Raw genomic sequence first — 15,051 nt, 5'->3', positions numbered from 1 at the left:
GAATAAGAGGTTACAGTTTTTAGGAGCTCTTGGCTGTACTGCTTTTTAATTGTTTATGTTGATTTAATGAAGTAGCAAATTAGCTGAGTGTTCCATTATTGACTGGTACTTAACTGTTCTCATGAGCAGTCATTTTCCTTACCTTTCCTTTAATGACATGAAATTCATGGATCTTCTGTCCACTTTCTGTGAGTCTCCAGCTGGAACCTATAGCAGTCACCAGTCTCTGATCTTTCTTTCTTGGGCATTGCTGTGTTGTGGTATTGCTTTGTTCTATTTAACTACTAAAAGCAAGGTTACAAACACAATAGCCCTGAAACTGGAGAATCCCTAAATTGGGGATCCCCGTTCAACCTCAGCTCTCTCATATTGGCGGTACTGTAAACAAGAGAATTGTTGGAAAACCTAGGAAAATAATTCCTTTCTGCTGACACCAAGCCTTGGGCTTGTTTTACTAGTAGATGTTCTGCTTCTTGTTGTGTAGAGATCCACATCTGCAAGGGGCAGAGTTAAGCTGCACAGACAATCTTAAGTGCTGAAGTTTTGATTACCTTTGAATCCTTGCCTTTTACTGTAGCCAGCTGCATGTATAATTTCTAGTTAAAAATAAACTGAGAAAGCAGTGGCAAATACTTACTGCTCTGCATTTCCTCCCACACCAGCATCCAGGCTCTGAACAAATTCCACAGACCTCTGTGATTTGACTAAGAAAACAAAGTTATTGGTAGAGGGCTGCTGTGCAGTGCATGGGCCACCTAGAGGGGACAGTTTTGTCAGGGACTCCCTGAGAGTCAGTGGGAGAAAGATGAGCAATTTTGAATTGTCTTCCTAGTCCCAATAGCTTTAATTGACCTGGTGTTCCTGCAAATCACTGAAGAAGTAGATCAGGTGCAGAAAACCACTGTAATATTAGAGAAAAGAAAGCAAGTATAGGAGATCTATCCTCTACTGTGGATTTAAAGCTACTGCAACTGTAAAGTGGAGGTGTACTAATATATCCCTTAGACATCTTTGTCAAAAACAAGGGCTGTGAAATACAGAGCATTACAAACACCACCTACTGACAGAGCTGACACCTAAAATTCTTACAGAGCTCCCTAGACTGCAGTATAAGATCACCCTCATGTTCCAGGCATAAAGTCAGGGACACAGCTGCATCTTAAGGCAAGACCTGAACATAGTATTCCCTGGCCTTTCTTTTGGTGAGGAAGCTGTGAGGAGGGGCGGAAATAGAGTGGATCTAAAAGTCCCTTGATCTGGATAGGTAGGGGGACTGGATCGTGTAGGGTCACCCTAAAGGAGGCATCTGCCTTGCAGTTCATCCTTATCCGTAACTGCAAACCCAAATGACTTTGTTCTGCTGCTTTGATTTTCTGCCATCCAGACCTGTAAGGATCTTTGGGGTTGGCACATTCAATTGTTTTACAGCCAGTTGTGCCAAGCACATATAAGTTGTGGTTTTGTGAAGTTTAGCACATTGACCACAACTAACTGAAATTTGATAGGCTACAAAAGGCATAGCGTCTGTTCTAGGACAGACGGAGTATCTGCTCTTCAGATGGGAAGTTGTTAGAGATTTGTAGCTGTGCTAGCTTAAACAGTCTTCCCTAACCTTTCTTCTTAGAAGTGACAGAAACATTTGTGCAGTCCCTATATATGTAAATACAATCTTTGGTTTGAAGTAGTGATATAAATTGGACAATTTTGTCCCCAAAGTATGTATTCATTGAGATTTGAAAGGGCTGTTAACTGCCTAGTAATGGAAAACAGACACAGCTAATTTGCTTCCTGCTTACTTTGTAACACTTCTTCATTAGTTAATATAAATACACAACCGCAGTGCTATTTAGGATGTCCTGAGTTGACTTGCAACCCAGGGAGACCTTTGTTTTAGCTGTGCCAGTTGTGCACAGCTCCTGGGGCTGCTTGAACTGTGCATAGTGGCTTTTTGAATATGTCAGGCTGTGAGATACACATGCTTTACCTGGGGGGCTTGAACAGTTTTAGGTAGCAGTGAGCATTAGGGGACGTGTGGAATATTTGTGTAGCATGTGAGGGTGTTTCTGTCCTGAAAAACGTCAGGATTACAGGTGAGATGGTGTTGCTGGTTTTGCAGGGAACTCACTACATTGCAGTGAGTTAGAGCTTTTCGAAGGTAAGGACTGTTTTTCTATTGTGTTCATGATCTTGATTTGGTAGACTTGAGTGAGTCCTGGGAGCTGAAATAAGTGAAGATTGCATGCTGCACCAAAACTGGTAAGGGAAGGAAGAGAATTATAAGTAACCTAGAGGGACTTGAATGTTTAATTTTACGACCTGAGTCACTAGATGAAGTATCTTTAGTTCATGTTGGAGCTATAAGGAGCTGCTCTAGGACCTGCGGCAAAAGATTTGAATAGCAGGTCGAGTTTCATTTTTACAAACCTGTGTTAGTCTTGGAGCTGTTTAGGTGCAGTTCTAGAGGAACAGCTGAATGGTGGTCTTACTGGATCTGCGGGATTATGAGTTCCCATGGCTGTAGTTTCATAGCTCGTATCTTTTGAATTATGAAAGCTCCAGACCAATTCTGTCTGTGATCTCAACCTTGAACTTCCCTGACATCTTTTTAATCCAGTCATCTGCCTGTCTCCATTCTGTAATTTAGCCTGATGGACTGCAGAACTACATTCTAGGGAAGTGCCATGGAAACGCCTAGACATCATCATTAAGACACCAGTTGGGGGAGGAAGAGCTGGGCTCACACTCTCTCATGCACACTCTCGTGTGTACGTGTGTGCACACACAAATATTGATGTGCACACATTTTGGTCAGTGGGAAACTCTCTAGTCCTAAGAAGTGATTGGCTCTATTTGGACCACTTTCCCACTTGAACTCCGGATGATCTGAGTATTCTGAGTGCTTGCTTTGACCTGTCTGTTTTATGTCTGTTGACGACTAGCCTTCAACCATGCTCTTCAGCAGCCTGCTACCATCTCCTTCCTCATCCTTTAGCTGCCACTGTCAACTTATCCCTTTACAATGACTCCTTCTCCCCTCCCCTGTAAAATCATCCCTTTGTGGCATTGCCTTCCAATCAAAAAGAAACAAGACATCTTGTCTCCTGGTTTGCTTTTATGTTAATTCCCTTTCCCTCAGCTTTGTCCTAGGACCATGAGTGCTTTAAGCTTAGGGCTTGTTCCTACATTGCACGTCCTCAGTGTTTCTGTAACACAAGCAACAACCAAGGAATATTTTGTTGCTGACCTAATGAGGCTACAGGCTAATTATGAAGTACCTTTTTGTTTTAGTTTGGGGTTTTAGTTGTTGGTTTGTTTTTTTTTTAGAAGTGTAACATCAGGGCCAAATTTACTGAAAAACTGTGTTAACATTACAAACTGTCTGATAGCAGCATGGGCCTGTTGCTTGCCCTGTTAGTTTTGCAAGTAGGTGGATTTTTGCATGCACGTTTGCTCAGGATTGTTGAGATTATAGAGGAGAATAAATAGGTTTACTTTTAGGCTGTTGTATCAGCACATCATATTCAATCATTTGCCTAAGTTTTTAGTCATTACTCATAAATTAATTTCTCCCCATTTGCACATATCTAACAATACAACATATATTGTTTGGTGGCAGATCTTAGCCTTTCCCACTCAGAATTCAGAATTCTCAAGTGAATTTGCTGCTACCAAGTTCAGCTAGAAAATCTGTGCTGGCATAATGAAACACCCTGTTCTTATCTTTTGATCAGAGAATCATCAAGTTAGAAAAAATTATCAATCCTCTTTAATTTACTGTGGCTTTCTGTTTTTTAGTGGACAAAAGAGCATAGTAAAAATGAAGATTGACTTTTTTTTCCACTTGTTTTTTTCACTTATTTTATGGCACGATCTGGTTGCCATCCCATAATTAACCTGATAGACAGAAATAGGGTGATGTCGGCTTGCAGTTGATGTGCTTTAGATAAATACATTCGTGGTATATGTGCCTAGAATGACACAAGAATTTTGTTCTTCTGTAGGCTAAGTGCAATAATTTTGTGAATCCAGTTGTCATTCCTAAATTAGTTTGCTGGTCAGCTCTTAAGTCCTAGACGCATGGAAAAACTACTGTCATGAAGCTTCCATGCTTTTGTAGACTTTCTTACGAGTCTGGCTCTCAGGTAATGAGGGATTTTGTTAACTTCTCTGCTGAGGTTTTTTAACTACTGTGTGACCTTTTGTAAAAGGGTGAGGAAGTGTAATAATACTTGAAAAACAGAGATCTCAACTGCAATAATATCACATGGGCAAATGCTGGTTCTGAAAAGAGCCTTGAGATCAGAGGGGTGACTACTCAGTGGGAACAAACTGTGATGAAACACGCTTACCCAGTGAAGTAATGGTGTCTTGATTTGTCACTCAACTCTGTCTGAGATGGTGGAATTGTGATCTGTGCTTTGCACTAGGAGTGTCCTTACCCTGTTATGAGCATGTGGCACTTTTTCACTCCTTTTAATTTCTAATAAACCACAAGGTGAAAAGACAGAGTTTGAGTTTAAAGGAACTTCAGCCAATCACATCTTTGTTGAAAAAGAAAGAAGCGAAAGAAAAAAAGGAAGCTGGATACTTCACAATTAGAGCAACAGTTTTGCAAGGGAATAGCTTTAGCTAGGTGTTAAGCAAAGTGACACTCAATGAAGGCAAAAAGAAGAGAAGGTATTTCTGCGTTTTTGAGGAGAATGTGACTTTTTGGGATACTGCCAGTTTTTAATGAGAACCAGAATACTAGGATCTACATAGGCCATTATTTACAATGGTCTTTGTGGCAGGCGGTTTGGAGAATAATGTGAATGCAAACGTAACTTCCTCACAAAGTTCTGAGAAACATATTATAACTCAGCCAGAAGAGGTTTAGTGAGATTATTCCATTTCTTGGTATGGCAGTGCTCCAGGCAAATGTGTGAAGGGGGGAGCTTTAGCACCATCTGGAATCCACAAAAGCCTTCACTGCTGGCTGCCACCTTGAAACACTTACTGATAGAGAGATTTTTCTAAACCTGTTAAGAGCTTTCTTAGTTTATTAAGCTTTTTTCCACGGTATAAAGTCTAACAAGGTGTCCAAGGATCAGTGAAATAACAGAATGTCTTTCAAGTGGAATTGTGAAGTCATCTTCTAAATGCAGAGAGCTGCAAAGGAGGTAAATTGTAAACATTTCTCAAATATGATGTGCTACATCACAGTCAGCTGAGTTTGCAGAATTGCTTGTGGTAAGAGGCTGTGTGTACTCTTTCAACAAATTTCGTCTTCCTTTCTTTATTCTGACTTGGTTTTCATTGTTACACACATTGGATTGTTATTACCTAGTTTGTTTTTTTCTTAAGAAAAAAACATAGAATTTAACTCCTCAAAAAGTCTGTGTGTTCCTGCTGCTTATCAAGATTTCCATTTAACTTTCTTCCATAGCTAGAATATGTGCTGCCAGTGCCAGATGGCACAGTTTCTTAGAGAAGAGCTAGCTCTTGCTTAGTAGTAATGCAGACAAACAATACCAAATTAGCATAAGCAAATGTCAGTGAGTTAACATAAAGCCTGTGTTATTTCTGTCTTTTCTTCTTTTCCTAGGCCATGGGTGTTGAGAGTGACCAGGAGATTGTACAAATGATTGGCACAGAGGAACATGTGATGGCTGCATTTGCTCCTAGCCTGGAAGAATGCCAAAAAGCTCAGATCTTTACACAGATGCAGGTGTGTCTTTTCACATGGCCAGAGGCCATAAAAATCCAGAGACAGTGGGTATTGACCACTTTGCTGTGTCAGCAGTGGACATACACTTTTGTTTAAGGTTTGTTTTGGGGGGTTATTTTAAGCTGTGGCTTTTTAAGGGGTCAGGACTTGTCAAACATGAGACTTTGCTCTCATTACTTAACTGGGGAAAAAAAGTCAAAGTCAAGAAAGGCTTTATTTTCAGAAGCCTGGTATTATGTTTTAATGGCATAAGCCTATATATGACAAGTAACAATGTCTGTAAAATTAGGGGGTTTTTTTTGAGGACTGTGCCCATTTTTAAATAGGAATTGCACACCCCATTTCTCAGAAGCCCTATTAATGTGGATATGACCATTTCATTATGAGTAGATGTTCTCCTCCAATTCTAATCTCTTGTATGAAGCCCATAATAGTAGCCACCCTCTGTGCTGCTAAAGACTTTCCAGAGTTCTCTTAGCTCATGTACTTTTTTATGTAGCTGGAACATGGGCCATTTTTCTGGGAGCATTTCCATCATGTACATATTAATCTGCTAGAAGAAGCTTTTGAAGGTTAATCTTACTTTGCTCTTTTGTTGTAAACTTTGTCAAATCTTTCCCTGTGTGATGCTGAGTGTTGTAAAGTGAACATCTTTCTGGTTTTCATCTTCTGGGGCTTTTGAGGGTTAGAGATACCTTAAAGAGCTCCTAGTTCAGAGTCAGAAGAGTAAAATGGTGGTGCTGGAGGAACACAGAGGAATGTGAAGCATCCAGGAGGGCAGAAAAACAGAAATACAGAAGTTACTCTGTGCCAGAAATGTCAGATGAAATTATTGGAGAGTTAGCTATTTGTGGAGGAAGATAAGAGATGGAAAGGATAGTCTGTCATTTAGTAGAGAGGGTAATTCTTTCACACAGCTTCGTGGCTTCATTTCCAGGCAGGAACTTCCTGTGTGGGCTTCGATAGTTTCTTGACTCTGACTATGAATTCTGCAGATTGATTGACAACTGGTAAGAGTAAGAATCCATTAATCACTGCAGGGTACTCCAGGAGACAGACGTGGATGCCACACAGTAGCTTTTGTGGATATTAAACAGTGAGTGCTACCTCATGGTTTAATATCTGAATGAAACTTAGCAAGTACACAAAAGAACCAGAGGTTAAAATTCTAATAAATTAACTAGATATCTTTTGAATTTATAGAATTCTTTTTTCTGTATCTCTACAATATTCTTTCTTTTAATATTGTAGTATTTATGCTTTTTCACCACTTTCCATTCCAAATGTCATCAAATGATAAACATGTTGTATATTTAATTATAGTAAATTGTGTAAATTTTCAAGAAGTTTTTTTTATTAGCATCATTTACATCTTTGTTGGTTTGCAGGTTGCTTGGAGTTTGCATCATCTGTGGCTAGTGGGATTGCACATGTTGAGGAATACATACAGATCTCCGTATGTGTATATTTGTGTAGGTTACAGTTCTGATATTAACTCAGGTTAATTCTGTTTCTTGACAGGCATTGAAGTACATTGGAAACAAAGTAAGAAGGCAAAGGATGTGGGGAGGCCCAAAGAAAACAAAGATGGAAGAAGCCCGAGAGCTGCTGGCTTCAACTATTTTGACCCATGTTCTTGTATGTAGCATTCTGGGTTTTTTCTAAACTGGGATACGGTTGTGTAATTATTTATGCTGTGAGCTTTGTTGGCAGAGAAAAATGTCTTTGATGTCTTTGTAGCTGAGATAAAGTAAATCATCCTCAAAATAAAGGGTAAGACTTGGATTGAGTCAAAGAAATCTTTATGAAATCCTGTACCATTGAACTACTTGTCATACTATGCATTTTTTTTTCTGCACTGCCAGGCAGTATCGGCTGTTAGTTCAGGACCTTCGTGTCATGACCTATACCTTTATTCTGATTTACTTTCATTTGCTATCTGTTTCAAAGTCACTAATGGATATTTTTTTTTGCATTTTTTAAGAAAATAAAGCTCACAAATCCCTTTTGTAACTGCTCAGTCAGCTCAGATTACCAGTGATTTAAATGGATGTGTTTGTCTGAATAAGAACTAAGGAATTGATCCTGAAACATTGGTATGTTTTTGTTTTGTTGAGGGGTTTTTTGATTTTTTTGTTTACAGGTGAAAGAATTCAATTTTCGTGCCAAGTGCATATACACAGCAGTGATGGTACGCAGAGTAATTTTGGCTCAAGGAGAAAATAAAGTAGATGACAGAGACTACTATGGAAATAAACGTTTGGAGTTAGCAGGGCAGGTGAGTTTTTACTTCAGAGCAAAGTGCTGTTTTGGGGTTTTGTTATTATCTGCTTTTAAAAATGTGGGATAGGGAGCATTTGTGTCTTCTCAGTTGAAGTGTTTTTCCTCTTGTTTTATTTTTGTTGGCTTTTCTGTGTTGACTCACAGATATGCTTCCCTGATTGAGACTAATAAATTATATGCTCACTTCTGTATTGCCTCTTTATATCAGATAAAAGGACAGAGCAGTGCAAACAAGGCATCACTTCTAGTTCTGTTGTAGCACTGCTAGTGCTAAGAAGACAGCATTAAGATCCGTCTTCCAGTGTTCCCCTCTAAGCAGCTGGGTAAGGGAATAAACTGGGAACAAGGAGGTGCCTGCATGTCAGGTCCAGGCTGTCCCATTGTGGAGAACCCAGCTTGTGTAGCAGCTCACAGAACAGCCACTCAAGCCTCCTGTAATTTGGAGCCCATAAGATTGCTTGTTTGTTGTCAGCTGCTTTTCTGGCCTCTAGAGTAGCATGAATTAACAAAGTAAGTGGTTTGAGGTTAACTGGAGCAACTAATGAAAGTGGATTGTGTGGACTTCTCTGCTTGCAGAATTTTGGCACTGGAAGTGGTGGAATCAGTAATAAATGGCTGTGAAGGAGGGGAGTGGTTTGAGGTCTCTGACTGGCACCATTCTTCTGCAGAGAGGGTGGCAATTCTCAGCTATTGGCCAAACTGCATTCCCCTAATGCAGTGGGAATTTGCTTATCAGATGAAGGAACTGCATGGATTTTTCCTTGCCATGTGTGGTTATTTGGTTAAACGGTTTGTATTAGGATTGCACTTATTTGCTGTGCTCGGTGTTAATGTAAGTTGGAGTTTTGGTAGTCGATATCATCCCTAGTTGTTGATCATGATCAGAAATTCAGACCATATACTTAATGCACCCAATTGCAGAAACTCTGCATCTCTGCTGCCCACACCATTTGTATTGGGTTTTCTGTTGCAGCACATGTAAAAATATCTGTTCCTTTTTGTTCATATCCTGTGAAAATTCTCATTTTATTGTACTTTTAAAGATGTGTGCTTGCATGCTGTCTCACACTCTTCCTTCCCACCCTGCCCTATCCTCCATGCACACATGTGAACACACACACACAGAGCATGCAGTCATTTTAGAGTAAAAACCATGTGCTTTGCTTCCTAGTTTTCTGAAGAAACTGAGATGGCACTCTTGAATGCATTGAAAGCACAAATATAAGGGGAAAAAATCTTCCTAAGCTGTTAGGAAAAGAAATTCGTTCTTCAAATTAGTATGTTTACTGTAAATCAAATTTTTAATATTCTGCTAAGGCAGAATATATTTCTAAAGTGGCAATATTCTAATGGGATAAATATTTTAAGCTGTAATGGATTTATTTGGTTTCTGGTGTAATGTTGCTGTAGTTCAGTATGACTGTAATCAATAAAATTAGTTGTTACTTTGTCATTGTATTGTTCTTACTTAACTGGATTAAAGGAGTTTTTCCCTGAGATTTTTAGAGGCAGAAAGTAGAACAGGTAAAAAAGTTTTCTATAAGCTGTAAGAAGAATGCCTCTGCTCACACAGATGTTAACAACCAAAATAGTTTTAAATTAACTGGGAAGAGGTTTTAAATGTAGAGGGTCATCATAACAAAGCCAATATGTTTCTTTTCTACATTGAGGGGAACTATTCAGGGGTTGTAACACTTGATTAAGAGTAGTTTTTTCTCTCGTTGTATTTTAATTTCTCGTTTCAAGCTGAACACTTGAATTCCTCTTTGCCATGTTATTGGTGAAATATTAATTTGATTGGATTACAGACTAAAAAGTGTGGAGATTTTTTGCCAGTTTCTAAATGTTTACGGTTAGCTAAAGTTTCTGTGGATAAAATGATTGGTGGTGTTTGGTGGTGGTTTGTTTGTTTGGGGCTTTTTTTTTTTTTAATGCCAACATGTTCCTGGAATAAAAATCCTGTTGATTTACAATTTGAATAAAGAAAAAAAAAGAAAGTATTCCCATGCGAGAAGAAAAACATAGCGGTCTAAACAATGTAAAGACATAAAAGGCATTGTGTTTATAAAAATGTGTGAAAACAATAGCTGCTAATTTCACACCCCATGGGACAAGAGAATACGAAATGTGCTTTAGCTTTAGATAACAGAGTTGTATCCACTCGCCAAGCTGGTTTACAGAGCTTTCTCTTAGTCTTTCTGCCACTAGAGGCTCGGTAGGCCAGGTGCCAGCTGAGGTGTTAGCAAAACCTACCGATTTCAGGCTTAATCTTTTCACCTACCTTTTCTCTTTCCTTAATGTGTTCATTATTTGCTAAGCATTACTCTGTTCTTTGTCCTCATTTTTTTTTGTTTCTAATGCAGCTTGCTTTGTATGGGTGAGATATGGAACAGCACCAAAATCCGGCACCCTGGAAAGCAAGGGATTTCTACCCTGTGACAAAAGAATACCGCCTTGACTTCAGAGATTGCCTAATCCCAGCTGTTCTGATAATATAATTAAGGCTGCCTAATGTCTTTAATTTTGCAACCAGTTTGTGTGAAAGGGAGAATTTGGCACTCTAAAGGCTTAAACGCTAAATAGCAATCTCAAGGCGCCTAATTAGAATTCTCTGACATTAAGCTAATTGCTGAAACTGTATTTCAGCAGCTTAACTTCTTTATTAATTTTTCTTAGGATTTTCAATGAAAATCAATTGATGAGCTGTCAGTATTTTTTTTCCTTAAATATAATTTGCTCTTTCGTGCTCCTTTCTGAAGCAGGCTGAAAGGCCTTGGACTAACTATGAAATCCACTGAATATTATCAGTGGCATTCCATCCTTTTTCTTTAATCTCTTGCTCTTGACCTAGATAATGTGGTTATTGTGAGATTCTTCTTTGCCAGATAGTCAGAGCTCTTACAGAGCAAGAGTCTGAGTGAAATTGGCAAAGTATGACACTTTTCAGACTAGCAAATAGTAGCAAGTTGCTGTACTTGGGGTGTAACTCACGTTGTTAGTTCAGGGAACAGGAAGGATAGTATGACTTTATAATCCCGATGACATATGGAATTATGAGATTTTTGCAATTTTGTGATCAAGGAATCAAATATGTAGACACTTTCTGAGTGATTTTTAAGTGTTCCATTAAATGTTTTGTTTAATGTTTAAAGCTTGCTCAGACTTGTGGAGATCAAATGGATGCCATGGTTGATTTCAAAGGAGTCTAGTTCTTATTAAACAAGACTAACAGACATCTTGAAACTGTGCATGCTCCTTCCTTTTACTTTTTCCCTACTTTTGAAATTCTTCCCTCATAATCTAGTTTTTGGAGACTCCAGTGGGTTCTCCTTCCTAATACAATGCTTCATAAAAGATGCTTTTATTTCTGATGGAAATCTTACTTAAATTAACTGTGATATCGCAGGTGAGTTGCAGGTGACTGGATTTCTTTTGGCAGTGGTGACAGTATAACTTTGTAACTGTTAAGGATATTATAAACATCAGAAGGGAAGGAAGGTCTAGGACAACTTCCTTTCATGCCAAGATCAGCACTAAAAACCCCATTTTTCAAGCAAAATGTCTCTGTTCAGAGTGGCAATAGAATTCCGTTTTTGTCAAGGGTTAGCATACAGTGTGTGTTGTCATTGGTTTTACAATTTAAGTGTTTCTTGTGTCTTACAAAGTAGACTGTCAAAGATAATCCAGTCTTGCTCTCTGGGAAGGCCAGTGGAAGCGTTTTGTTGCAAATCAAGGGTCTGTCTTGAGCTTCCCGGTGTTATTTGCTATACTTATATTCTTAACTGCATTTGTGATGCCAGTGAGGTAGCTTATAATTTAAGTTAGCTGCTTTACAGTGTCATTTGCCAAATGCTTCAGTCAGCCCAGCAGGGGAATGTAGGTAGAGGAAAGCAAATGAAAGCTAGTGGACAATCCCAATGATAGAGGAATGAGTGGTTTGCTTCCTTGTCTCCAAAAGGTGAGGAACGGTGGTGACTATGTCTGATGAAGACAGTTACAATTCAGTTTAATTTTGCATATACAGAAATTAAATGGTACAATTGATTCCAGAATGTCTTAGCTGTGATGGATGAATACATGGATTGTTCAACGCTACAAAGTATTTGTACACTGCGAACTACCCTTTCTGGCTTTGGTAGCTGCTGAGTTTTTAGTTCTTCTGGCACTTGGAGCTGCTGCAGAGTTGAGTCCCAGGACAGGACTGCTATGCTTTTGAATTTACCCTGTTTGCTTGCAAAGCTAAGCATTGTGAACACTTAAAATGTATCATGTAATGCAGATTTAAGTGTTTTGAAAAGCTATTAGTGTCTGCAAGGAGAGGCTGAGCAAACTGAAGAAGCAAAGCAAATTAGAGAGTGAAAAAAGTCAGATCACAAACTTTGGTAGCCTTTTCTTTTCATGGCTATTTTAACAACTAGAAGTTATTAATATACGTGTACAGGAAATAATTGGTATAAAAAGCAGCACTTTTGAATGGTTCTGTTGCTGGGTTGTTTTATTTTATCTGACAAGAAGGATAAAGGTAGAAGTATTAAGTGTGTTTCCCCTCCCTTTCTCCATTTCCCTTAATCCAGCTGTTTTGTATTTCCAGCTTCTTTCTCTTCTATTTGAAGATTTGTTCAAAAAATTTAACTCTGAACTGAAGAAGATTGCTGACCAGGTAATCCCCAAGCAACGTGCAGCTCAGTTTGATGTCGTAAAACATATGCGTCAAGACCAGATCACCAATGGCATGGTCAATGCCATCTCCACAGTAAGTGGTTTTGTTCTCATTTTGGTATGTAAAATTTTTTCACCCTAGTCAAAAACATTATGGAAATGTGCAAATTCTTTTCTGATGAATCTACTGGTTTTTATTTGAAGAGGGCATCTATTTAACATCCTTTTTAGATTAGATTAAAGTTACAAAATTCTGTCATGGGCAGGGCTTTTGGAATTCACTGAAGAATAAATAATCATCAAGCCACTTTTATTTCAAAGTGATGTTTTTGTGTTTGTGAAGGAATGGTAGAAAAAAGCAAATTTAGAATAGTGATCGTATTTATCCAACGTGCTGTCTTCTAGGTTCTACTTGACTATAGTGTGTTTTTTTATCTATTGTCTGGATTTAGCTAGGGTCTGGTTACATCATTTATCCACAAGATGGTTGGAAAACAGCGTGAAAACAAACAGAACTAACCAACCAACAAAAAGAAATAAACAAAATAAAAAACCAAACAACACCAAAACCCAAAACCAAAAAAAAACCCACACCAAACAAACCAAAAATCACAACCTTAAATTTGAGCTCTTTAAGGGCAGTGCCTTTTTATTTTAAAGTTGCTACTATGAACAAATTATCAACTTACAAGTTAGTACTTCTCTGCTAATGATACTGAACTATTTAACAGGGAAATCTGCTGCATGCCGTCATCATCATCACCATCATCATGGCTAGGCTTCGTAAACGAAGATTTGGGAAAAGCTTTATCCACATTTGTTACAAGCGCGCTGGTGGCTAAAAAGGCCAATGTGAGATAGACAAGTGTGGTTGCAAAAGACACAGCAGAAAGACTCCTTAGATGGTATATTCTGCAAGACATGATTCTTTCTGCGTTGTCTTTTCTCCTCAAGAGTGATCCTGCGTGCGTTCTCAAAAGCATCAGCAGCGTTACAGATAGTGTGTCTCCAGACCTCCCAATTGGAGGCCAGAGTAGACCAGTGATGTTGATCAATATGGCCAAGGCTGAGATGTTGTTTCAGGGAGTCCTTGTATCGTCTCTTTGGGGCTCCTCTCATGCAGCAGCCAGTGGCAAGTTCACCATAAAGCAGGATCTTAAGGAGGCGGTGGTCCTTCATCCTTGAGACGTGTCCTGCCCAATGCAGCTGCATGCCATAGTATTGGCAAAAAACCCCTGATAATTAACCTTTAAATATTTGTCTTAGTTGGGTTTTAGCCTGTGTCTGCCTTCTGCTGGAATGGATATTTTCATTCATGCCAGTGGACAAGAACAATAATAGTTACTAACTTTGTATTTTACCTCAGACATCTGCTAGAGCAATTTGTGAGATTGTTCCTGAAACCTATCTACTAGCTTGTAAATTACTTTGAAATCCATGATTTTTTAAAAGAAATTAGATTAGACTTAAGTATTTTAAGAGCTGGTAAAAATTGTGGAACCTAATTTTTAATCTTTGGAGCTCTTGAGAGGGCTTTTCTGCCTAGCATGATATTAAAGTTTTTCTTTTTTGGTTCTTGTGAACAAAATTAACTCCACAAATTGCATCCAAAGCCACCAGCAGTCTGTAACTTACAAATCCTGGTGTTAAAGCTTATCACTGTTTAATTTTATGAGTGCCCCAAATGTAGTTAAATCTCTACAGTGCACGTAACCAAAACAATTGACAGATTTGTTTCTCTAAATGCTAGGGCTTTCTTCTAGCCGGTGCCAGTTTTTCCATTTGGACTGACAGAGATAAATCTGCAAATATTCAGTACATATTCAGTAAAGTCTTCCTTCTTCCGCTGTCTTTGGACTTTTTTTTTACTGCCACATAAGCAGTTAAAGACCATCTGCTCTTAAGCATTGAAAAATAATTTATCAGGAACAATGCCCAGTGCATACTATTCAAGAGATTAAGCAAATACCGTAAAAATCATTCTTGGAAATGACAATCTCCAATCTCACCAGAATGCTTCAATGATATTGTCCAAGAGCATGAAACAACTCGGCGGATTCATAATTACACCAGTAGCATGCAAAAGAATTCACAGCCCTACTGCATCAACTACAGTGGTATTCAGTGATATTTCCTACAGGTTGTCTTCTTACCCTGGAAAATACCAGGAGAGGGTAGGTCAGGCAATAATGCCACAGGCCTGATAGAAAATTTCAGCATCTGAAGAATCACCTGATGCTACTGAGGGAGCAACTTCCGGTTCACAGGAGTTCTTGATAGAGAGTTCTTAACTGAGGGTGATCTCACAGCTGCCCTGGGCCCATTTTGGTTTGGGATTTTCAGCAACTTTTGAAGGATTCAGCACAAAGAATTTTTTGTAATGTTTCTTCAGGCACCATTTT

General features: G+C 38.8%; 1 protein-coding gene across 2 annotated transcripts in view; it reads left to right on the top strand.

Annotated features, from left to right (window-relative positions):
* Window positions 1–15,051, top strand: part of POLR3B (RNA polymerase III subunit B) — a 78,145-nt gene that overhangs the window by 14,678 nt on the left and 48,416 nt on the right. For both annotated transcript variants that reach the window (XM_027680414.1, XM_027680415.1), the window contains 4 exons: window positions 5,585–5,707; window positions 7,229–7,345; window positions 7,851–7,985; window positions 12,582–12,743. In XM_027680414.1, coding sequence (XP_027536215.1) covers window positions 5,585–5,707; window positions 7,229–7,345; window positions 7,851–7,985; window positions 12,582–12,743 — 537 coding nt within the window. The remainder of the gene's footprint in view (window positions 1–5,584; window positions 5,708–7,228; window positions 7,346–7,850; window positions 7,986–12,581; window positions 12,744–15,051) is intronic.

This window comes from Neopelma chrysocephalum, unplaced genomic scaffold (assembly GCF_003984885.1).
Source record: "Neopelma chrysocephalum unplaced genomic scaffold, ASM398488v2 Primary Assembly neopelma1_59, whole genome shotgun sequence".
NCBI classification, from domain to species: domain Eukaryota; kingdom Metazoa; phylum Chordata; class Aves; order Passeriformes; family Pipridae; genus Neopelma; species Neopelma chrysocephalum.
This window is presented reverse-complemented; position numbering and strand designations above follow the sequence as displayed.